We start from the raw sequence: 23712 nt of genomic DNA on the forward strand, positions 1-23712 counted from the left end.
CCAAGGTCACTCCAGATAAACAAACATGAATACACAACCATTTGAAATGATTGGCAGTCTCCTCAGGGATTATGTTTACTCTCCACAGTGAATGAAATGTCACTGAATGATTATATTATTATTAAGTATTATTATAATGTAAACTACATGCCAAAGGCATTTTGGTCAGCAGATCTCAACCTACGTCAGTACAGTTTCAAAAATTCAACAAGATTTCACCACCACAGTCGCCAGGGCAGTCATCAAGTCAGCCACAGCCAAACCAGCAGACAGTCCACAAGTAGGGTGACCACCTGTCCCGCGTAGCGCGTGCACGTACAGCGTTTGAAGCCCATTTCACGCGTCCCGCAAATTGAGACCGTGTCCCGCATAATCAATGCTTGCTCTCAAAAAAAGCGTAGCGCAGCGAGAACAAAGTTAAAACAGCAGCGCACTGACATAGATTATTAACAAAGTGAAGAGTTGCCACTCCGCTCTATTTTCACTGGCTAACAGCAGCACACTGGCTTAGCTTGTCTATTCAGAGAAGAGGTATCACTTCGGCTTATTTTTCAATCTATGTTATCACATGCATACTACTGCTCATTCATTGGTAGCTGAATTGTTAGGTCTGTTTGATAAGCAATTTACATTTTTAAAATAATAATAATTTAACATATTGTTAAATTTAAAAAAGCTAACATGATGCAGGTCAAAGACTAAAAAAGACTATTGACTAAAACTAGACTAAAATACTTTGTAATTTAGTCGACTAAAACTAGACTAAAATGCTAAGACTTTTCATCGACTAAAATATGACTAAACAAAAAATATGACTAAAACTAATAAGGGCATTTGACACAAGACTAAGACTAAAATTAAATTGAAAAATAGCTGACAAAATTAACACTGTTATAAGCTATTTAATTTTATTTATATTTTCCATTGCAATTTATTCACTTTAAATAAAAAGTAAATCTTAAGTGGAAGTTCATCTGTCAATTAATTGAAATGTTTAAAATATTATGAATGTCTTTTATTTAGAAATAAAAAACACATTGAAAGCTAAGGGCTCATTAACAAGGGTGGCCTGTTCATGAGCATACAGCAGCAATTACATATGTTAGGGGAACAGGGCAACATTAATATACCATGTAAAGTGGTATCTGCTAGAAATCGGTAAACCGGTATCGGTGAGTCTGCCCGCTAAGTGGGGGCGCCGCCACGCCGGACAGTGTCCCACATTGTCCCTCAGAATCATACCCCTTGTCCCCCATTGGGCTTATTAGCAGGTGGTCACCCTATCCACAAGTGTCTTGAAGTGTCACTGTGGATGGATTTCAATGACTCAAAGGACAATGACTGATGTTATTTTTTACTGGTATCAAAACGGTATGGGACCACTGAAGCCATGTGTATGGTGGCATTGTAAACCTGAAAGATGCCATACTCATTTGCATAGAGGCTTTACCATACAGATGAATTAAATTGGCCCTTTGTTTTTGTGTAGCTGGCCATCTAAGTTGTTGAGTGGAGGTGCTCTATGACAAAGGAATTCACCAAGTGCAGTAAAGCGCTGTGGCTTTCCTCTTGCCACGTGTCTCTGTCCTCAAATTTGGGTACCCGTCTGTAGTCGATACACAAAATTCACTGCTTTAAAATGTGTGTATGTGTGTGTGGGGTGTCCCCTCGATTATCTCCGTTTGTGTGAGAGAAGGCCTATGACATGTGAAAGTCTTCCATCTTTTTTTGTCGCAGTGAGCATTGTATTCACAAGATCAAAGGAAGATTTGTCTGGGTTTCTGTCCAAGAGGAAGAGGAAACAACCGCCTATTTAAAGCAGTGATAGCTGCCATTTGAACATATTAACCTTTCATTTGTTCTCCACGGGAGTGCAGATGAAAAAGAGACGGGAGTTGCCGAAATAGATGGTGAATTGCTCCATTTACATCTGGGCAATTCACGGTTGCTATGTTCTTTGTTTGTTTTTCTGCTCAGAGACGAGGGACTAAGAGCTGCTTGTTCTCCTAGTCGATCTTAACAAGGTTAGAGCAGCCGCTGCAGCTGAGCCCTGAGAGAAAGCTCCGTTAAACGACATCATTTCTGGCTTGCTTTTTCTTTTTTAATTACTTTTCTGGATTTCAGGCACATGGACTTTTGCTTTCTCCACCACCAGGCCTTTTGCTCATTGAACATTACTCTACGCCAGAGTGATTAAAGGGGAATTACTTTCCTACAATAGTTGGCAAGGTGGTTTTATTGCTTTAAAGGGATGGTTCACCCATTTACAGAAATGATATTATTTCATTTCTCATGGGCTGTTGTGTAGGACAGTAGTGGTGCTCTCTTCCTCTCATTGTTACTGAGTGCTGGATGCTCCAAATGCTAACTGTTAGCCTCTTTCCCCCCGGCCGACATTCTGAAAAATGCCTGCCTTAGTCCACTCAAACTGAGCTCAGTACTGAATTCAAGTGAAATTTGTATTTGTTTCAAACATGTCACACAAATAACAAAACCACACAAATCCAAAAACTATGCATTTTCACAATATCAATTTAGGAAATAAACATGAAGAGGAAATTGATACGTGCAAAAAGGATTATGTAGAAGTAAAATGTATGTAATCCAGCTCTTTTTTTCTACTGCATAATTACCTAAGCATCCTGAAGTTATGTACTGTTACATGTCCATTCAGCATGTACAGCTACGACCATGTCATTATTATTAAATAAATCAACAACTGACATAATCTTAAAGTAAACCAGACACATTATCAATTTTGAATTTTTTTTTTTTTTTTTGGCCTTACCAAAAACTAGTTTTTTAGTGTTACAATTATTTTAGATTATTTTTAGACATACTGTTAAGATGGTTTGAATTTGTGCTTCATTTCCAAATTTAGTCTATTCCAAAGTTTCACCTTCCAAACTGAAATGGACTTACTCTTCAATGTGCTACAAACATACTGCGCTTTAAATTACACTGTTTTTTAATGTTGTAGTTCCCATTAAAATTAGAAAACATTTTTTTTGTATGGTACCAGGAAGTGCTTGCCATACAAGCAGTATTTGTTTTAAACTGTAAACTAAATCCATAGATTTCAATATATGAAGTTTTAACTGATATGATCATGAAATTTAACATTATTTACCATCCAATTGCCATTTTCTTAAGTATATATAATGATTATGCAGTGGTTTTGTAGGTCTTCCTAAATACCTCCATGCAGTAAATCCAATGTGGGAGGACAAGAGAGTAATACAACACACATGTACACTGCTGCATGAGCTAATAAATGCTTAATTTTTGTTAAAGTTGCGGTGCTCTTGGCCACTTTTGATTGGGCATTTCTTACTTGAGGTTTCCAACATAGTCCTATACACGCTCAATATTCATGTTATCTACTCCCACTTGTGCTACAGAATTTATAATGCGCTTTCCAAAAAAACTGAGTTTTAAAAGCTGGAAAGCAGGAGTGATTAGTATTGATCGCCATCAACCCCCACAGATTTATGGTTTGATGGTGATTTTGTGTTGTGGGACAATAAAAAAATCTTTTTTTGTTTGTTTTTAATTGACCTCGGTACAAAACCTTTTAAGTCATCTGCAGTTGTCATGCAGTAAATATACTCCAGTCCATAGGGTGGCCCATCTGAAGGTTATGTGTACCAACATCTGAAAGGGGGGAAAATGAAATTTTGAAACTGTACAAACTCTGGAAATAGACAGGCGTGATGTGGCAGCTGGCCGTTGTTAGACATCTGTCAGACTAACGCTCTTTATTAAGCACCTGCTGGGGAGCAGCGGAATATTGGCGGATTTGTGTGTGTGCTCTCGCATGTAATTATGTGTTTGTGAGTTTCCGTGCATGTGCTGGTGACGTGTTTGTGTGTGGGAGAGAGAGCCAGTATTTGCACTTCAGAGGAGTGGATTCTGCTGCTCTCATATGCAAATCTAGCACAGGCAGGAAGGCCAAGAAGCAGCCAGTGATCCAGGTGTACACACACACACACACGCACACATCGCCACAATGGCTTCAATGACTGTCACTCAGTACCCCACCCCCCTCACCCAGTCCACCTCCACAGCACACACGCCCCTCACCTGTTGGTTCTCAGTCAAAGGGGAAAATATTGCTGCCTACAGAGCCACTGAGCTGCTCAGGTTAAAAAGACGGTTCACCAGTAAATCCATTTAGCAAAATGTGACATTATTTCACTTTCACACATCTTCCTTTCAGTTACTGAGTGCTGGATACTGGCTGGATGCTCCAAATGCTAACTGTTAGCTTCCTTCTATTGAGGTGGACTTCCCCCCGGCTAGCATTCTGAAAAATAACCACCTATATATACTCAAATTGTCAAGGAAACATATTTTTTTGCTGATGTGAAGCAGAATTTCACTCAGTCAACAATGAAAGGAAGATAGTACCACTATTATCCTACAGAACAGCTAGAGGGAGGGAAATAATATCCCAGATTTCAAAATGAGCTAGCAATCTCTTTAAAGTCCTTGGCAGGTAAGACAGCAATGTGAACTGTCTGGCTCAAAGATGTTACAAGATGTGGTTGATCATTACCTTATACCATATATTACCATGTTTAGTCTTTTCTCCTCAGACATGCTGATCTGCAGAAGGTGGCAAGCTCATCTGTTTACCTGGCTGCCATCATTATAGACCAGGTTCAGCCCCCCCCTCTCCAATCCCCACAGTAATTGCCCTTTAGTAGCCACTCATCCTTGCAAATCATCCATAATTGCTGCTCAGTGGTGCTGTTTCTGTGCCTGACAGGACTCATCTTTTCCACCACAACATGATTTCTTTTTCTTTTTTTGGTTTTCTCCTGAGCACTCTCATGGGCATGTAAGGCCTGTGTGTTCTGTATTGATCCATGGAGGATCCTTATCAGAACCCTCTGACATGGACCGGCTGATCAGTGCAGTGTAGCCACAAAGATGAAGGTCCTCTTCTAAAAATGCTCAATATAATAATAATAATAAACATATAAGAATTTTGTGTCAGTAACCTAGCGCACATTTCTGTTTCTTTCTGTTCTCACTTTGCCCCTCCAGTGCCATGCACACACACACACACACACACACACACACCTGGCGTGGTTACAGACACTGGTCTACACTCATATTTGAATGTAATTCATTTGCCAAAAAAAGAGACAAAATGCACATTAAACTAACATGAATTTGACTAATATTTTTTTCAAATTTTCCATAGATATTGCAGTAATATTGCTATCGGGAATTCTTTAGGCCATGATAATAACTTAAAAAATCTGGTATTGTGACAGCCCTAATCTGAATTTTTAAAATATTGGTTTCCATTTGATTCCATCATAACTGAACTTCTCTGTGTTGCCATTTCTACCCGTCCTTGACATGTTCTTGTTTTACAGAATTAGTTAAAAATATATATATATTTTGATTAGTTGTCTAAAATATACACAAAGGCCTCTTCTGTATGACAGCTGAGTGACAATTCAAGAAGTTGAAATTGATGGGAAATTCCAATAACTGAAAAATGCCCTTTAGTCACTTGTGCTAAATTGTGCCACATTTTGTAACATTTTTTTCCCCTCTGCTGCTTTCCACCATACTCCTTGAGCTCAGTGGAAAGACTGATTCTTACTTTTAGAACTCAGTCAGGCTTCCCTCAGGTGTTTTTTTTTTTTTTTTTTTTTTTTTTTTTTTTTAATTTATTGACAAGTCTCTGATTCAATGGTTCCTCTCCTGACCACAGCTGCCCTAAAACATTATTGCTCATTTTATTATTATTATTATTGTTGTTGTTGTTGTTTATTTTTGTAATCGAATTGTACATTAAGTGTTCTGTTTGTGTGCATTAATTCTTCATTTGAAGGCAGTAATGCATTCCCGAGTTTACTTGTGGTGCATCACATTACCTTGAGGAGCTGCTAATGCTAAAAGAAGATCAGGGTTTCAATTGTGAGTTGTAGTGTCCCATGACGAAAAAATTGTTTTTCTACCCTGGAATGAAGAAAAATCTTGAATTTTAGTCTGAAAATGGTCAAATGTAGACATACTGAATATTTATCTATCTATCTATCTATAGATATAGATATAGATATACCCTAAAATAGTTAAGACTTCTTGTTATTACGGTCTTCTGTGAGGAACTGCAGCATGGCAACATAATTCACTACTATTCACATCCTGAAAACATCTTCAAATGAAAAGTTATAAAATGTCTTAATCACATTTTTTATCAGCGGTCTTATTTTGTTGGCCAGGTTCTTTGCATGGTATGTCTCTCTTTAAACGTTTATGCGGTGCCTGGAAGAGAATTATACAGTGCTTTAAGGAAGCAGCCATGGTTACTTCAAAGAAGAAAGACAGCAGGGCTCTAAACTGCAAGTATTTCACTCGCATTTTCCCCTAAAATAGATCTGAGTGAACTGGAAAAATAATTTACGACCACAGTGTGCAAGTAAAGATGACAATCTACCATAAAATTTGGTTAAAACATTAACGTATTGGCGGAATACAAAACCTCTGCGACTACTAAACGACAGCAGAATGTGAAGCTGGACTGTTCCACAGGCACTTACACTGAGCAGGGCTCTGCTAACAGAGCAGCCCCAGTACAGTGCCCAGTGCTGTATGTGGCTGCTTGGTATTACTCACATGCAAACATGTAGCATTTCCTGTTGTTGTGCCACAATAAAAGCCTCCTGTTGTTTCACCGATGTGAAGCTTTTAATATGAAACACTGGTCTTTGCGTGTAGTATATATGGGTAATTGTGTGATTTTGGTGGTATGTACTGTTGCACAGATGTGTGTCCCTTAGTATATGTGTGGCACACCCATGCATACACACACACACACACACACACACACACACACACACACATTTTGGAGTTTTTTGGAGAAAAAAGTTAGCATAGTGCCCTGGAAAGGTATGCGGAAATCGCAAGTAATTCTCATTTCTTGAAAGGAAAAATATAGGTGTCGTTCTTTAAGGAACCATTTCATAAATGGTTCTTCAGAGCTGCTTCAAGGACCCATCAAAAAAGTTGTTTGAGCTGGTGGACACATGGTTCTTCAAAGAACTTTAACCAAAAAGAACATTTGTTAAAGTCTTCAGAATAGTTCTTGGGGGAGCCAGGTGAACCCTTTAAAAAGGGATTTTTTTCTCTCTCTCTCTCCCCACATGAACCATCCACTGTCCACAAAGGAAAGTGGTTCTTTAGTAGTTGGTTTTTCATGGAACCACACAGCCTTTTAAAGAACCATCTTAGAACCATTATCTCTCAGTGTAGAACAATAACTATCATATTTGCTGTACTACATACACTTGCACTTCATATTAATTTCTTCCTGTCATCTCTTGCCCATTTATAGTTTCAAAGTTTTGATTAGCCATATTCAATCAGAGGGGACTTTTTTTATTTTAGTTTTTAAATTAATAGATCTGAAAATAGATCTTAGATTCCTGGATGCTAGTGTTTGAAAGTATCAACATGACATTTTTGTCCATGAATTCTCCATTTCAGGTATAGCATCACTATTATGGCAGCTTTTTCTTTTTTTTAATCAAACCTGAAACATGTATTAAAAGAATAAATCATCGTTTAGTGCTCATTGGGGATAAACCATTCACAGTCAGGTTTCTTCTTTTTGCCTCAGCTTGAACTTGGCTTGGCCATGGATCAGGACCATCCCTCAGCCTCCAGTGAAGCAGCCCACCCCCCACTTGCCAGCTTGTGTAGATCATCTGCTTATTCATGGCCAGCCTTAACTCGATCACTGCCTTCCACCAGAACCATAACAAATGACAGCAGGGGAAATTACAGTCGTTCATCTCAGTCTCCCCACATCGTCTCAATCTTGCTCTCTCTCTGAGACCAGGACGCCTCTGCCATTTTCATTCTCTGTCTCTTCCTCCTCCTCCACCTCCTCCTCATCTTCCTCCTCTGCGTATCCAGTCGAAGCCCTGTCATGTTCTACTTCAGTAACGTGAGAGTCTTTGCCAGGTGTGGCTCAATGGCACAGGCTGCTGTCCACCATTTATCGTCAGCATACAATGAAGGGCTGGCATATGTCTCGCCGCTGTCCATGCACTTTTGTTTTGACAGACCTGCCAGACATAAAGCAGGTGACCTCCACATCACAACAGGTGTGTTTTTGGATACGTGACTCGGCCCCAGTGCGCTATGACAGTTATTGAAGCAGCTGGTAAGCTCCAGGGGTGGAAAATTGGCTCTAATTGCAGATCTCTCTTTTCTGGCAGAATTGCCTCGTACGGTTTCAGTCTTGGGTTTGACCAGCATGGGTTTTTGATGATTGACAAGAATATTTTTGAATTGCAGCTAATGAGAGAGAATATTTTGTGCCTGTAGAATCTTTAAGCGTGACTATTTACATCTCAAAGCAACATTGAAAATCACAAGTAGTAGGCATTTCCAACATCAGTTTTAATCTGAACCTGTTTAAACCCACTTTTTTTGACATACCCACATGAAAAAGCTTGTAATAAGCTTATGGTGAAATTGCATGTATTAGGTGTCATTTTTATTTATTTGTTTGTTTTTTCGCTTTCAGAAAGTCGTATTTGAATAACAATAACTAGGCCACGCTCCATGTTAGAGCTATGAAAATCGGTACATACCTTTAACATTATGTCCACTAAATCTGTGTAAAATTGTAGACCTCCAGGCCAAACTCTATGGGAGCTAGTGACTTTTTAGTTTGTGGTGTCACTTGCATCCCCAAACCCTAACACTAATCTGGTGTGCCACTGATCTCCTGTGGATTTTTGGATTTTTTTTGAGGGGGAAAAAACTCCGAAAAAGCATTTAGACCATGACACACAAAAAATCTCCACTGAAACCTGAGATAACTACAAACTACAAGAACATATTCAGTAATCACATTTATGCATGCATTTGATCAATTTTACAGTAAATATGTAATAAGTCAAACTGTCTCACATCCATCTTATCATCTCTTGCATGACACACTGACTGATAGATACAGATAGTCAGTTTTCAATAAAGGACCAGTATGAGAAAACAAATACATTGCTCTAACTCTAGTTATATAAAGCATATCAAGTTCCAGTGAAACTACATTATGACAGCATCTTTCCTCCTTAATTTGATGTATTTCCTGTCAAAAGAGGACATTGGGGCATGACATAAATGATCTGTGATGGTATTATCGATGGGGATTTTTTTTTTTCCGCAAACAATGGTGATCTAGTTTGGGACTATTTAAGAGACACAATTTTTCAAGGAGTTTAAGTAATGGGACTTAAAAAAACTGAAGTGTATATTATAGCATGGAACATGTCATTTTGCCATTTCACTGTGACTTTCAGCGCTTCCTGAGATCTGGATGATGCAGCTGCTGCTGTTTTGCCTGGTTTTCGGGGGAAAAAATTGACTGATTATTTGTTGTATTTATTTACCATCCCCACTAGAAAATTTATTCATTGGAGTGGCTTTTCGGTACACATACCTTCAGGCATCAAGCCATACAAGAGAAGTATCTTATTAGGATGCAGCATGAAGTAATCATACATATATACAATATGGATCATAAAAAACAAATCACAAGTCACAAGTCATAATCGTAGAATAAACAATGCCTAATGGTTAAATCAAAAAAACGATCACAAAAATTAATAGGGACGGTGATGATATCTTTATCTCCTGATTGCATGCTATCACAGTGCTTGGGTGCTGACGCAAAATGTATTTCAATCCCTGAGTTATTGTGATTCTACAAGTATTGCAATTCAATATTATTATTTATTGTGATTTTTGTTTTTTAAACATTGATTCAGGAATCAAAAAATCAATTAACATACTGTAAAAAATGTGATATTTAGGTTAATTGATTTTTTTTTTTTTTATTTCCCCACCCCTAAAAATTAAGGTTTGTGGGAGTTAAACCTTTTTTATTGTAAATGACTGTTATTGCCTGAGCACCTTCGTTTGCTCAAGAACTACTTCTTCTCTCTGTTTATTGGACAGCTAAGTAGTACACGTTGTACTAGGTTGTTTCCTGCTTTCTGTGTTTCAGACGGAGGTTATCAAAGGGCCATGTGGCAGTGTGGGGATGACGTTCAGGCATGTCCCTGCCAGCGAGGGTGATGCAGTTCATGTCAGCATCGAGACCGTCACCCCCAACTCCCCCGCCGCCTTGGCAGACCTGCAGAGGGGCGATCGCCTCATTGCCATTGGAGGTCTGTGACTTCATTTAACTCGCCAATAATCAGCAGAATATGACGATGTTTGTATTTTTGTTTTTGCTGTTTCTGACCAGTGTGCATGGATTTCAGACTCTTCATTACCGGATATTTTATCTCTATACTCAGTCAGTTTTACATCACTAAAGATTTGATTGTCCGAGTGATTTTATCATGTTCTGAGATAAGTGCTGTTCCTCCCTTGTCTCCTTCATTTCTCCCTAGTGTATATTTTTAAATAGTTTGTCTAAATCTTGAGTCCCAGCGAAGAAGAGAATAGCAGTTTTAACCTGTAATTGTGCCATGTTAAATTTTATTGTCCATTTAATTTTATAGACCTTATGTTGAAGCGAAAACATATTTGTATAAATTTATGTCAAGGCCTAAAATGAAATTAACAGATCTATTTTGGTGAGTATTCCTTTGCTTTATTTGGACTGGGCTAGCACTATAGTTAAAGTTTGATCAACACTTTTTATCCTCTATTTCTTTGATATATTTAGATTGTATTTAGTGGTTGTTAACAATTTTGTTTTTAAAACATTACTTTTTTTTAAAGTAAATAATAATGTAAAACTCTATCACCAACAGAGACAGATATATGGGATTTGAGGGTGTATGGTGGACCCTTCATGAGAATGTCAGCACATTATGGGATATATAGCTGATTTATAGGTGATGCCCAGTTCCTCAGGTTTTAAGAATGTGTACTATAAATCATTCCTTTATAGCCCTTATTTGTGTTTCTCCAGTCGATTTTTTATTATGGTAGTAAATGGAGAAATTGGACAGGAAAACCCAAGTATTTCAAATTCTTAACTTTCCTAAACTGTGATGGGAGGGTGGTGATTTATGGATATCATGACATAAAAACGGTGTATTCATATATCTATAACATTGTATAGAAACTGTGTAGTTAGTTGTTCTTGATCACCGTATATCACTGTAAATAAATGTTTTATGCAGCTTATGAAAAATGTATATCCTATCCTTGTCTATCTTCACAGGTGTCAAAGTGACATCCTCTGTTCAAGTGCCCAAACTGCTGAAGCAGGCTGGAGACAGGGTAGTGATACTGTATGAGAGACCAGTGCGTCACCAGACTCCTTCCATAGGAAACCTAGGACCCCTGCAGGAGGGGCTCGGACAGTTAGAAGAGCCCAATTTTATTTCCCAGCCAGGAGGTTATGAGGAGGACCCAGCCCCCATCACCACTCTTTCTGACATATCTGACAGCAAAGACATGGACTCTGAGTTTGAAGAGTTAATAGTAGACTCCAAACCTAGCCAATCAACTGGTTCTAGCAGCGGTAGCACCAATACCACAGAGACAAAGGAGGAATGCTTACTAACAGTAAACCAAAGCCCCAAAAGGACTGTAGCCAACCTGGCCTCGAAGCCCCTTGGCACCATATCGCCCATCCTTAACCGCAAATTAAACCTGGTGGGCCTCCAGTCGCCTCTCAAGCCCCAGTCCAAAGACTCACCCAAACCCTCACCACATAAGAGTGGTGGTGATCTGGTAGAGGGTCTGCAGCGTCCCACCATCCCTCCTCCACCTCCTCCTTCTCGCCCCCCAGTGCCCCCAAGACCTCAGATAAAGCTGACGTCGGCATCCTCTGAAACCAGTCTTCTGGAAGGTGCTGATTCTATCGCAGTAACTTATGCTACTACTTCTGCTACCACCGCTACCACCACTGTCACTGCTCCTGAAAAATCACTGGAAAAGGCCTCATTTATTGGAGCCAACGGGGACAAGGTCGGCGCTGATAAGACACCTGTTAAACAGCCCGAGCCAAAGCCACCTGTAAAGCAAGCAGAGTTCTGTGATGAGCTGCCAGTCCCTTCTGCTGTGCCCGGCAGCAACAAGGCTGACCAGGCAAAGGACAAAGCTTCAGAGAGCTCCTGCAGCACACGAGACAGTTTGGAGGACCACTCCCTGTGGGAATCCTCTGAGACCATGTTTCGTAACCAGATGGCACGCTGGGACAAGGCCTCCGTGGTGTTTGACGTGGAGAGCAACCACAAGTACCTTAACGTGGCTTTGTGGTGCAAAGACCCCTTTAAGCTGGGCAGTTTGCTGTGCCTGGGTCACGTCAGCCTCCAATTGGAGCACGTGGCCCTGGAATGTATGGCCACATCTTCTGCAGAGTATCAGAGCACCTTTAGGCTGGGGGCTCCAGAGCCCAGAGCCAATGTCAGCCGCACTGCTTTACGCAGTCTGAGCACCCACAAGGGCTTCAATGAAAAGCTCTGCTATGGAGATATCACTCTGAATTTCTGTTACCTGGCCGAAGGTGAGCCAGAGCATTTAGGAGGACTTGTGGAAAGGGAGCGAGAGGGGAGTCTCCATGATGAGGATCTAAAGGAGAGGGAGAGAGAGCATGTTACTGCAGCACCACGTGATGACTTGGCCTATGGTGCCATGCAGCTAGTGGAGGTTCGCCACAACTTCCAGGACACCCAGTTCCAGAACCCTACCTGGTGCGAATACTGCAAGAAGAAGGTTTGGACCAAGGCAGCCTCACAGTGCATGGTTTGCGCCTATGTCTGTCACAAGAAGTGCCAGGACAAGTGCCTCTCAGAAAACCCCTTCTGCGTGGCAGCCACAGAACGACGCGGAGCTGATCCCGAGGCCAAATCCACCATAAACCGGGCCACCACAGGCCTCACTCGCCACATCATCAACACCAGCTCCCGTCTGCTCAACCTACGCCAGGTACCCAAGACCCGGCTGGTGGAGCAGGTGGTTGATGTGGTGCCTGGGACAGTGGAGCCCTCACCAAAACATACCCCCAACACTTCGGACAATGAGAGCAGTGATACTGAGACCTACACCAGCGGTGCCAGCCCCTCTAAGCAGCCTGCTGGCAGCAGCGGCAGCAGTAAACTGGTGCGTAAGGAAGGTGGTTTGGATGACAGCGTGTTCATTGCCGTGAAGGAGATTGGCCGCGATCTGTACCGGGGGTTGCCCACTGACGAGCGCTCCCAAAAGCTTGAGCTGATGCTCGACAAGCTGCAGCAGGAGATCGACCAGGAGCTAGAGCACAATAATTCCCTGCTGCTGGAGGAGAGGGAGGCTGGAGATGCCCGGCGCAAAGCCCTAATAACCGCTGCCCTGGCCAAGTCTGGAGAGAGACTCCAGGCCCTCACTCTGTTAATGATCCATTACCGGGCAGGCATTGAGGACCTGGAGTCAGTGGAGAGCACCTCACCCTCAGAGCAGCATGGCTTTAAGGCCAAAGGAGAGGCTCTGGAGGAGGAGGCACTGATGGGGACAGAAGTCTATGACAGTGACATATGCAGCCCTGTGGAGGTGCAGCTCTTGGATGACATTACCGAGGAGCAGATCTGCGTGGAGGCACTCCACTAAATAGTGCTAGTAAGGAGAAAGAAGAGGAAGCTTTGGGTTTGGGGCTCACAGCAAAATTAGGTTCAGTTTGTTTTTGACGTCTAGGGGATTTCAGTGGTCCATTTTAAATTGGCAAAATAGTTAGGGTCCAATGTTTGATCCACAAGTCTCAGTTGATTACTCCATTATATACTGAAGAGCATGCAAAGGAACATGATTGCATTTTATATGATAAAAGAAACAATGGCAAAAAGAATTTTCTCTCCAAGATCACATATCTGCACTCTGTTTGGACAATGTGGTGCATTGTTTAGTGATTGGGCAGAAATCAAGAGATTGTTCCAAAAGATTGCAACTTCATGGCCATGTTCGTGGTTTCAAAGGGAAAGCTCTAATAGAGATGATAATATGGTAATCTGCCCTCTTTAGGGTTGCATGTATGTCCTCCGAAGCAATAGTAAGTGCTAAAATGAATATGGCAAATTTACATGTACTGAAAAATTTTGCTTTCTTTAAAAAAAAAAAGGGTTGTCTTTTGTCGCGCACCTTGAAAAGCAGTTCTTTCCTGTGGCTTGAAAATGTGCAATTCAGTTTGCTTTCCTGTGGCTTGAAAACGGTGAATTCAAGTTTCTTTCCTCTGCGACTGTCACAGTAACTGCTTGCACATTAGCATTTTAGAATATATGCACATTTTTTTGTGGTATACCAGTCTAAAATTGTGTTTTCTTTGAGGAAATCATTAATCTTCAGTCTTTGTTTGCTGTGAGTAACAAGCCCACTGTAAGCTGACATACTTGACATTGCTCTCTGAGTCTAGAAAACAAAGTGAAGGGGAAAAAAAAACAGGTTCCGACGTCCACAGATGTGGAACCTGGCATTCGTTAAAGTACCTTGCAAAAAGTCATACATATCTTTTGCTTTGAGCACTTTTTTACTGTAATATATTTGGAATTTAGAGCTCGCTCGTGACTTTCCTCCTTAGAAAGCTTGTTGGGATTTGAGCAATCTGCAAGACCAGCTAATGATTAATTATTAATGGAATGGATAATCATTTTGTGAATTAAAATACTGATAAATTGTCCATCATCTTTGGTTTTGTTTGTATCTGTTACGCCAAACATTTTGACTATGTAATCATTTATTATTATTTAACCAGCATATGACCTGTGTATATATATATTTTCCTGTTAAAATATTTTTTTTTGTGGTTGGTGTAAAAAGGGGGAAGGGGAGTAATTATTCTGGGTTATTTTGAATTAATTCATTTGAATCAGCAGCTGTAGTTTTGATTTATTTGTTCTCGTCTACCCCCTCTCTTGAAAACAGAAGTATGTTCCATTGTTTCCCATTGAAAAGTTGTAGGGGTAGGTGCAACATAGGTAAGTCAGCGGACTGATTTCACTGACTAAATGTTACCGAATGAATGTTACTGTTCCTATTATTTTAAACACAAGGAGCTTTGATGTTAAGTATCCCTAACATTTATTTACTTAGTTCAGCGCCTGTATGTATGAATGTGTGGGGGGAACGGAGGGTTACTGATAATGCTTCAAGTAGTTGCGATTATGTGCAAGTCATTTGCCTTCATGAGTTATTTTCATCCATGTATTACACCCGTAGTTATCCACTGGAATAAATGGTGTATGAAAAGGGTTTTGTCTCATGCTTACATACATACAAGGGGAAAACACTGTGAACACTTCGACAGTGCTGCTGACTGTGTCAGACAAAATGACATCAGCTCAAGATATTTCCAGTTATGATGTTATTTTTCTCAGCAACATGATCTCTTAGAATCAAAGTGCGAAGGTTTGAACTGCCACCATTTTGCACTGTTGTTGACTCATTATTTAAGGAGATATTCATGACAGAAGAGGCTGAGATACCAGATTACCCACTGACAGTAGCCTCAACAGACCAGAATGCAGTGTAACCCCAAGTCTTTACATTATGAGTAAGGGTGTGGCCACAGTCACACACGTGCAGTGTTCACTGTGCAGGTGTTTGGCTGGCTAGCTGTATTTATAAGGCTATACTCCCACTTTCAATTAATAACAAGCCCACATCATTTGTCTGTAGGTTGTCAAAAGGCATGCTGGGAAAAGCAGAACATCACTAAGGTAGAATTAGACCAGCAGGTGAGTGACAGTGGATACTCAACAAAAGGAAATTGCAACACTTCATGACCAGAGTTACGATTACTCTGAGAATCTATGATTTTCTATTGGAAGGTGAGTTTGAATATTTCACCCCCCCCACCCTCAGCTGTTGTGTAGGACAGTAGTGGTGCTCTCTTCCTCGCATTGTTATTGAGTGCTGGATACTGGCTGGATGCTCCAAATGCTGTTAGAACAAGAGCAAGCCAGGAAGATCTGATGAGTAATTAGTCCTAGAAGTGATGAAAGCAAAGACATATTTCCTTTTTTCATGTAGATATCGCCTGCCTCGCCGGCTCAGTGTTTTTGATGCAGTACATATTTTCACCGGAAATGAAGCTCGTAGTCAGGTATGGATTCCTCTGCCTGTGATCTCCCCTCAGATCTTCTTTCTGCGCTCCTGTCCGTTCTGTGCTAATCTGACCTGAGATTCTTGTGGGGGGTCAATATTACAATCATAGGAGCTTGTGATTAAATATCCTTCTATGGTCTGAACAGCACGGCTCTTACTGCTTGTGCTTTACCAATGCGCTCTTTTTCAGAGCATGATCACATGCTCCTGCCCCCCTCTCCCTCCCCCATGTTTGACACTACACTATGAACGTGACTATCCATCATGGCCTTCAACAAGTCAAGATAGTGTTGATGCGTGTTTGTGTGTGTGTGTGTGTGAGAGAGAGAGAGAGAGACGAATGATGTACACAGTTCTCCAGAAGACTTGTGATGAAGCTGTACTGTACATAGCCTAAATAAACAAGCTCACCAGAGGTCCCATTGCTTTGGTGTTTCTTTATCACCTGACATCGGAATTTCTATGAGAAATGAGAAATGAAAGGTTGTGCACTGCCTTCCAAAGGTTGAAACTTTCACTGCCTTTGGAAACTCCCAAGAAACTTTTAAAGTAACCATTGTCGATCTTTAGTGAATTGCATCAAATTTCGGATTATAAAAGAAAGTTTACAAAAGAGCCGCCTTGTTGGTTCGGTTTGAAATCTGGGAGAGGTCAGCCCACTTGTGAAGCATTCGTCCAATCAGATGCAGCTAGGAAGAGTTTGTGTGGTTGTGAGAGGGTGTGGAGCCCGGTAAAAATAGGCATGTGTTGACTAGAAGTCCAAAGTAATGGAGGAGAAATTAATATAGCAGTTCCTGGATTTCCTGTTTCAAATAAAGGCAGAAAAGCATTCCATTTTTGCATTTGTTCTCCACCGAGGTCTTGTAGGCCTCACACTGTCGTGTTGTTAGAATTTTCGAGTCTTCCAGACCAAAAAATAGATCCTCTATAGGAGAAATGAAAGGGGTTTTCCTTATTTCCTCCAAATATTTTATGAAATAAAATATAACCTACACACAGTTGCTGTTGTAAAACAAAACCAGATTGCTAATGGTTAACTAGCAAACCAGTGGCAGTAGTGATTATCCCCTTAATACTTTTCTTGTTGTTCTTAAACAAAAAGAACAGGTTGACCAGAGACATGGACATGGTTCCACGTTAACCAGGGTCTCTTCATGGCTCAGCAGCAAGTTCCAGCATTTCAAATCCAGCAGCTGGGCCAGCTATGTGTTTTTTTTTGTTTTGTTTTGTTTTGTTTTTTTTTCAGTCTTCTTTAAGAAAGAAAAGTGTGCAGACATCAACCAGCTGAGGACAGAGGAGACAGACTGACAGGGAACTTTACATGAAAACCCAGTGGATTTTCCCCATAGAGAAAACACTTTGGATCCAGAATTCCATATTTTGGCAAAGGTAGTAGTCAGCGTTACATGTGACCTCTGAGGCTGTTTGCATTAATTACACCAAGATATCAATTAATTAGACAATGATATAATAATGGTTAAAGCACTGTTAAATGTTGCTGCATTAAAAGGCTGCTTCAAGACAGGAATTTTTTTCCCCCCATCTAGTTAGTCTACATTATATCACCCCTTTACCTTTAAATGTACCTTAGAGACAAATACAGTTTAAGAAAACTACGTTTTTTTTTTTTTGTAGCAACCTATTCTGCTGTAAGGAGCGTGGCTCCCTGGAGGAGAGGGAAAGCATTGTGTGAGCATCTGCAAAGTAATTGGAGCCCAGCGTTGAGATGGACAGACTGATTACAGCGTGTCTGCTCCTACACGGGGGGATTTAGTGACAAATTTCCCCATCATGGACGCTCATTGTCCTCCTGTCTTCCACAGCCAATCACAGGACACACTGAAAAGCATGGAGAGCGCTGGCTGTTTGGTATTGTGTTGCATGGAACCTGCACACAGCCTGTTCCCTCTCTGTTCACTTCATGTACAGTCATAATGGGAAACATTGATTAGTGATTTCAAAGCAAGACTGTAAACTCCCCAGAATATGTACTGCTCCTAGTTTCACTATCGTCATGGTTCTTAATCATCATCATCATCATCATACAGTTCGTTTTCTTGTGCAATAAAATGTTTCAGTTGAATCCACTGTCAACATTTTGAAAGGGAAAATCCCCCAAATCATTCTTGGATTTCCACACTGCTTTTTCAGAGTATACAACATTTAATTGGGGATATGCCGTCCCCACTTAGTATGAACATACATGACACAATCAGCACACCTCACATTATACCACCAGGTCACCAGCCCAGAATATGAAAACTCAACATTGATTTTTGTACCTGTTAAGTACTTTTCGGATGATTTCTACACACAAACCAAAGACATACATGTCAGAAGGCTCACACACCAACATGGGCACACACACATGTACATGTTTGTGCATATCTGCCGTAGATTTCCCATTTACAAAACAAATGCAAAAAATATAGATTAATATCCACAATATAGAATCCCTTACTTTACCAACAACATTTCACTAAATTGTTGCAAAATAAGCTTAACAAAATCTAAAAAGTAGCTCACGGATATTAGAATTTGGTGGATCAGCCCCCTGTTCAGGTTTGCAAATAATATGTGCTGAACTGAGCTACTGCTAATTACCCCAAAGTAATGACCTGCCGGGGGAAGTTGGCCAAGTTTCACATATATAGAGAAGTATTTCCAATTACACTGGAACAACTGGTTTATTAACAGATTGGCCATGGAAATATAAAACTTGGCCGTACCCATGTCTTTGCTGAAGTCTGATACAGTTTTTTTTTTTTTTTAAACCCTAAGCCCATAGACATGTTTATGAGAATCCCTCTATATCTGACATGAAATATTCTGTAAGCAACGTGGATATCTGAAGAAAAATTCTAAAAATCCAACAACAAATAATTTGCTGATTTAAGCTGTAGTTTTACAATCACGTTGGCTGGGTTCAACAGGCCGTGCCAAAGAGCTGCAGTTTTGGAGGGCAAGTTAGCCGAGTGGCAGAGCAGAACTACAGTGTACATGGAAGGAACTTCTGTGTAGTTGCTATGGCTGGATTGCTTTTTTGTCCATTTCACCTCATAGTATGAGCTGTTTGGCCTGTTGGCTTTGGTCTAACATTTGATATCCAGAAAAACAGCGGCTCTTTGGCTCTGTCCAGTGAAACTCCTCAGCTACTTACACCAAACTGAGATTATTTCAAATAATTCAACATAAACAAAACACCGAAAAACACAAGCTTTAAAGTAAATTGTGACAAATGGTATCAAGACAGGAAATCATCTTCGTCAATGGTCGGCCTGCTTATTCCCTAGCATCCATTTTAGGGTCAAAGTACTGAAAACACACTGAGCGTATACTGAACTGAACACAGCAGTTCCAGAGTACTGAACGCTTGTTGAGGAAATTAAGTCAGGCATCTGTTTTCTGGTACAACAACAACCAGTACAAATCCGTTTACAGTGATTGCAAAAAAGTCCAATTTTATGGTGTAATTTAAAAAAAAAAAAAAAAAAAAAAAAAAAGACAATTCAACATAACAGGACATTGATCTCCTCTGACATCTGATGTTTTCTGAATATGCCTGACTGTTTGTGTGAAGAGAACACAGTCTTGATAGAGAAATGAATAGGCGAATAAGTGAGTATATTGGTTTTCTGCCCCGAGTCAAACAGAGCTGTAGAAAACTCAGAGGTAAAGCACAAGTAAAGCTCACTGATCAGCAGCAGGGTCAGTTACAGTTACAACTTCTTGGCTGCTCAGCCTTGATACAACAACAAGTTCAATCACATGTCTCTGCTAGAACTGATCAATACTCCACATGATTTCTGCAAGTAGAAATTAAAGGGATAGTTCACCTATTTTGAAAAATGTGATATTATCTCACTTCCCCTCCAGCTGTTCTGTAGGTCAGTAGTGTCTCTATCTTCCTCTCATTGTTACTGAGTCCTGGATACTGGCTGGATGCTCCAAACGCTAACTGTTAGCCTACTGCCACTGAGGTGGATTTCCCCCCAGCTAACATTCTGAAAAATAACTGCCTTCATCCACTCAAAGAAGGTTTCACATCACTTTACAAGCCACAACTGCTAAGGAGAGCCACAATTAGTGTTATTAATCTATTATTGGTTATTATTCTTCTCACTTTCACTCTGAACTCTTTGAAACACAGGAGCCTGTAGATGGATTTTGGTAATTTTAGATAATGTTATAGTAATTTTATTGTGACTTAATGTAATTTTAAACATGTAAGCATAATGATTATAAATAGTTTTCTTTTTTAAAAGATTTTTTAAAAAAAAAATTTTTTTTACGAATTTTACTTTTGCTGATTTTCTGATAACTGTTTTGTTGAATGAATGAATGTCTTTATTCACTTATTATTTGCAAATTTTCTTGCAACTTTTTCCTGACTTCTTGCTAATTTAGGGGGTCATTTCTTGCTATATTTCTTTTTTTTTTTTTTTTTTTTGAGAAATCAAGTTATTTGCTCAACTGAACTGGATCAGCTCAACATGTCAGACAGCAGTCTCTCTTGCTGCTGTGATCCATCTGAAAACAAAGCAGACTGTACTGCACGTGTGATAGGTGGGTTCATATCTTGTGAGTTCCGATCTTGAATTAACTTGTAATGCTAATGATGCACCATTGTGTTATCCAAACCAGAAAACCTCATGATAATGGTTATTCAAATTTAAATGAACTCAAGTCCATGTTCAACAACAATTTGGCACTCAAGTTGAAATCAGAAAAGGTAAAGGTACTAAATAAATATGAATCATGCTCTGGTTTTATGGGTCTATCCAAATCAACCCAATAGTAAGTTATGTGTCTGAGTCAAAGCAAAACAGATCATTAACAAAAATGTATTCAGTTTACATTCATACTCTCCAGCATTCCAACTCTGTGGCTCTTGCTGTTACAGTATTCCTGGCCATCGCCCATATTTAGAATTTTTTCCTAAAACTTTTGTTGTATAAAACAACTTTTTAAATCATTTTATCCGCCCTACATTGCTTTAATTTCCAAATGTGGAAGATGTTATGTACCCACACAGTGTGTTTTAGAATGAGCTCCTCATTCAGTCTTTAAACAGCAAGCAGAGCCAACACTAACTTAATATTCTCCATTTAAAATTTCACCGCTGATTTCTCCTTTGTCACTTCAGGATAAGTAGCTAACACTTACTAGCTTGACAACTGTTTTCAGACTCTGTATTGAAACCAAATGATGCACTGATGCTCTGTGTGCCTTTTGAGCTCATGTTCTTTCTGTTACTGGCAGCGCTCACAGCTGTGCTTTGTGTTTGAAAAGAAAAAAACCCTCCCGTCTGATTACAGCCTAGAGGTAACAGAAGCAGGCTTGTGGCAGGGAAGTCACTGTTTCAAATCACAGGACTGACAAGGAATATCTGGCGGAGGAGAACGAGTGAGTCACGTTCTCTGGTGCCCCAGCATCTCTTGTCCAGAGGAGCTGCTCAGAGGCTGTGGTCGCACTGGGCACCTCTCAGTGGCCAACAGATGTGAGTGTTCTTGTGACTGCATGAATATGAAGCAGGATGATGGTGAAAAAGAACATACAGACCCAGCATATCTTACCTGAACTAAAATCAAACAAGAGCTGATCAGATATTTGACTCATATTGACACAAATATAATAACCTTCTGCATTCTGCTAATGATACTGTTCAAAGTATTGTGTGTAGTATAGATAAAACTGTGACCGTTAAAGGGATGGTAAACCCAGTTTAAAACAGCTATGTTCTTATTTGGTATTTTTAGTATTTAGTTTTATTATTCTTGACTACTGTCTTTGTTTTCCACCAAGATCTTTCCAGCAGGACTGGGTGGACTTTAGTTCCCCTTGTAGGGTATTGTGGCAGCTCTTTTAAGACAAGCTGTCCAGCAAAGTGAAAATATCTCATCGGTTGAAATAGAAATGACTACAGGTCAAATGGAGCTTTCCATTGAATGTCGGACGTTCTGACTTCTGAGTGGGAACTTCCCACCTCCGTGCTGAATACGTTCCGTTGCAACTGACATGAACAACCACAGGAACACAGAAAAATGTTGATCTGTCCACTGACAGCAAGAGTCTCCAACAAGACTCAATAGCTGGCCTTCCACTGTCACACCAAATGCAGGCATGCTGGTGCTAGCCAAGACCAGCTGTGTTTCCACTGTCATTCACGGTCCTTGATGGCGCCTTGGTGGGGCTATGAAGGGACTAGTTTCTAGGTAGTAATGGCCCATCCATGGGCCAGACAGGGCTAACCGAGGTTTGAGGCAGAGTTAAGGCTCATCACTGGGGAGACAGGTGCAGCTGATAAGTACATGTCAGCGTAGCAGCTCGCTTTTGTAGCAGAAAATAAAGGAGAAAAGAAAAATGGAGAACAAGCGCTAACCCTGGTCAAACAAGGACAATCGATCTCTGCTCACTATCTGGACAGAGGATCATGTCCGATGTCAAATCGACGGTGTCTGCCAAAGTGACGAGGCTATGTAATATATATTGAGAGAGCTGGCAGCACTGAGGATCCAACTCACAATGGGACAGGTCGTCCAAAAACTGAAAAAAACTGAGGTCTCAGTACAAGGCAGTGAAAGCAGACAAAGCACAAAGTGGTGTCCATAGGAAAAAAAAATGCTGTGGTACGTAGTTCTGCAGTAGTTAGTTGGTGCCCGGTCTGCAGACTTTAACCACTCACTTCCTACTTCCAACCCGCGTGCATGGACGGGACGAGACTGCAGGGCTATTGGCACAACAGTGGAACAAGAATGGTTTTTGTTCTCGTGGCTGGAGGCTGAGGGCCATTAACACCGTGTGGCTCCAAGATAGCCCGAGCTCTCAGAGGCACGACAGTGGAAAGATGGCTAATGACGATAGGTAGCTGCTAACAGAGAATGCTAGATTGAAGTTGGACATGTTAAAAAAAAAAAAAAAAAAAAATCCAGTCAGAGAAAAAGTTTGGTTAGCATTAACTGTGTTGTCTGCCATTTTGTCGTGACATAATGGGTGTTTTGGCAACCTGTCGAGCTTTCGGATCTTCTCTGTAATTCTGCCTTGGAATTCCGACTTAACTGGTGTTCCTTTGCACTTTTGCATGTAGGAAGTCAGATTTATCCCAGTTTGGAGATCTGTGGAATGCTGCATTAGTAGCCCTGCAACAATCTGTAAGCAAATGTTTTCATGGCTAACATTACTGTAGAGCTCACGTGGTCAAATCTTCTGAGGCTTGTAGTAGTAGAGTTGATGTGACACAGTCCATGATTGATGCCATTTGCTAAAGCTCCATATTAATGTTAGATAGGTAGAATAATGGTGGATTTACATCCAGAAACACAATGAGCTCACAGTCACTGTTGCTAGCAGAGGGTAACAGCTGCAGTTGAGGAGTCTATCAAAAAGGAGCGGGACGAACAAAAACTGAATGGATGGCTCCACTCTTTTGTGTGAAAGTAGCTTTTAATCTCCAGTGCTCAGGAGAACTCAACTGACAGACCTCCCTCTGGAGAGAAACGACGTCAGATTCTCAGTTTCCTGATGTTCACTACACCCAATGATGACAATAAAAAGCATTTCAATGAAAAATTACATCGGAGTCTACCATCCCTTTAATCACTAATAAGTGAATTAAGACTGTATTGAAAACAAAGCGGCAAAGCA

The 23712-nt window shown here is 40.5% G+C and overlaps 1 protein-coding gene across 1 annotated transcript in view; it reads left to right on the forward strand.

Annotated features, from left to right (window-relative positions):
- Nucleotides 1-15213, forward strand: part of pdzd8 (PDZ domain containing 8) — a 59447-nt gene extending 44234 nt beyond the window's left edge. Inside the window, exons 4-5 of the mRNA XM_030070268.1 lie at nucleotides 10043-10205; nucleotides 11216-15213. Of these exons, the coding sequence (XP_029926128.1) occupies nucleotides 10043-10205; nucleotides 11216-13581 (2529 nt within the window). The 3' untranslated portion in view covers nucleotides 13582-15213. The remainder of the gene's footprint in view (nucleotides 1-10042; nucleotides 10206-11215) is intronic.
- The last annotated feature ends 8499 nt before the right edge of the window (nucleotides 15214-23712 follow it).

Source organism: Myripristis murdjan, chromosome 15 (assembly GCF_902150065.1).
Source record: "Myripristis murdjan chromosome 15, fMyrMur1.1, whole genome shotgun sequence".
In the NCBI taxonomy this organism is placed as follows: domain Eukaryota; kingdom Metazoa; phylum Chordata; class Actinopteri; order Holocentriformes; family Holocentridae; genus Myripristis; species Myripristis murdjan.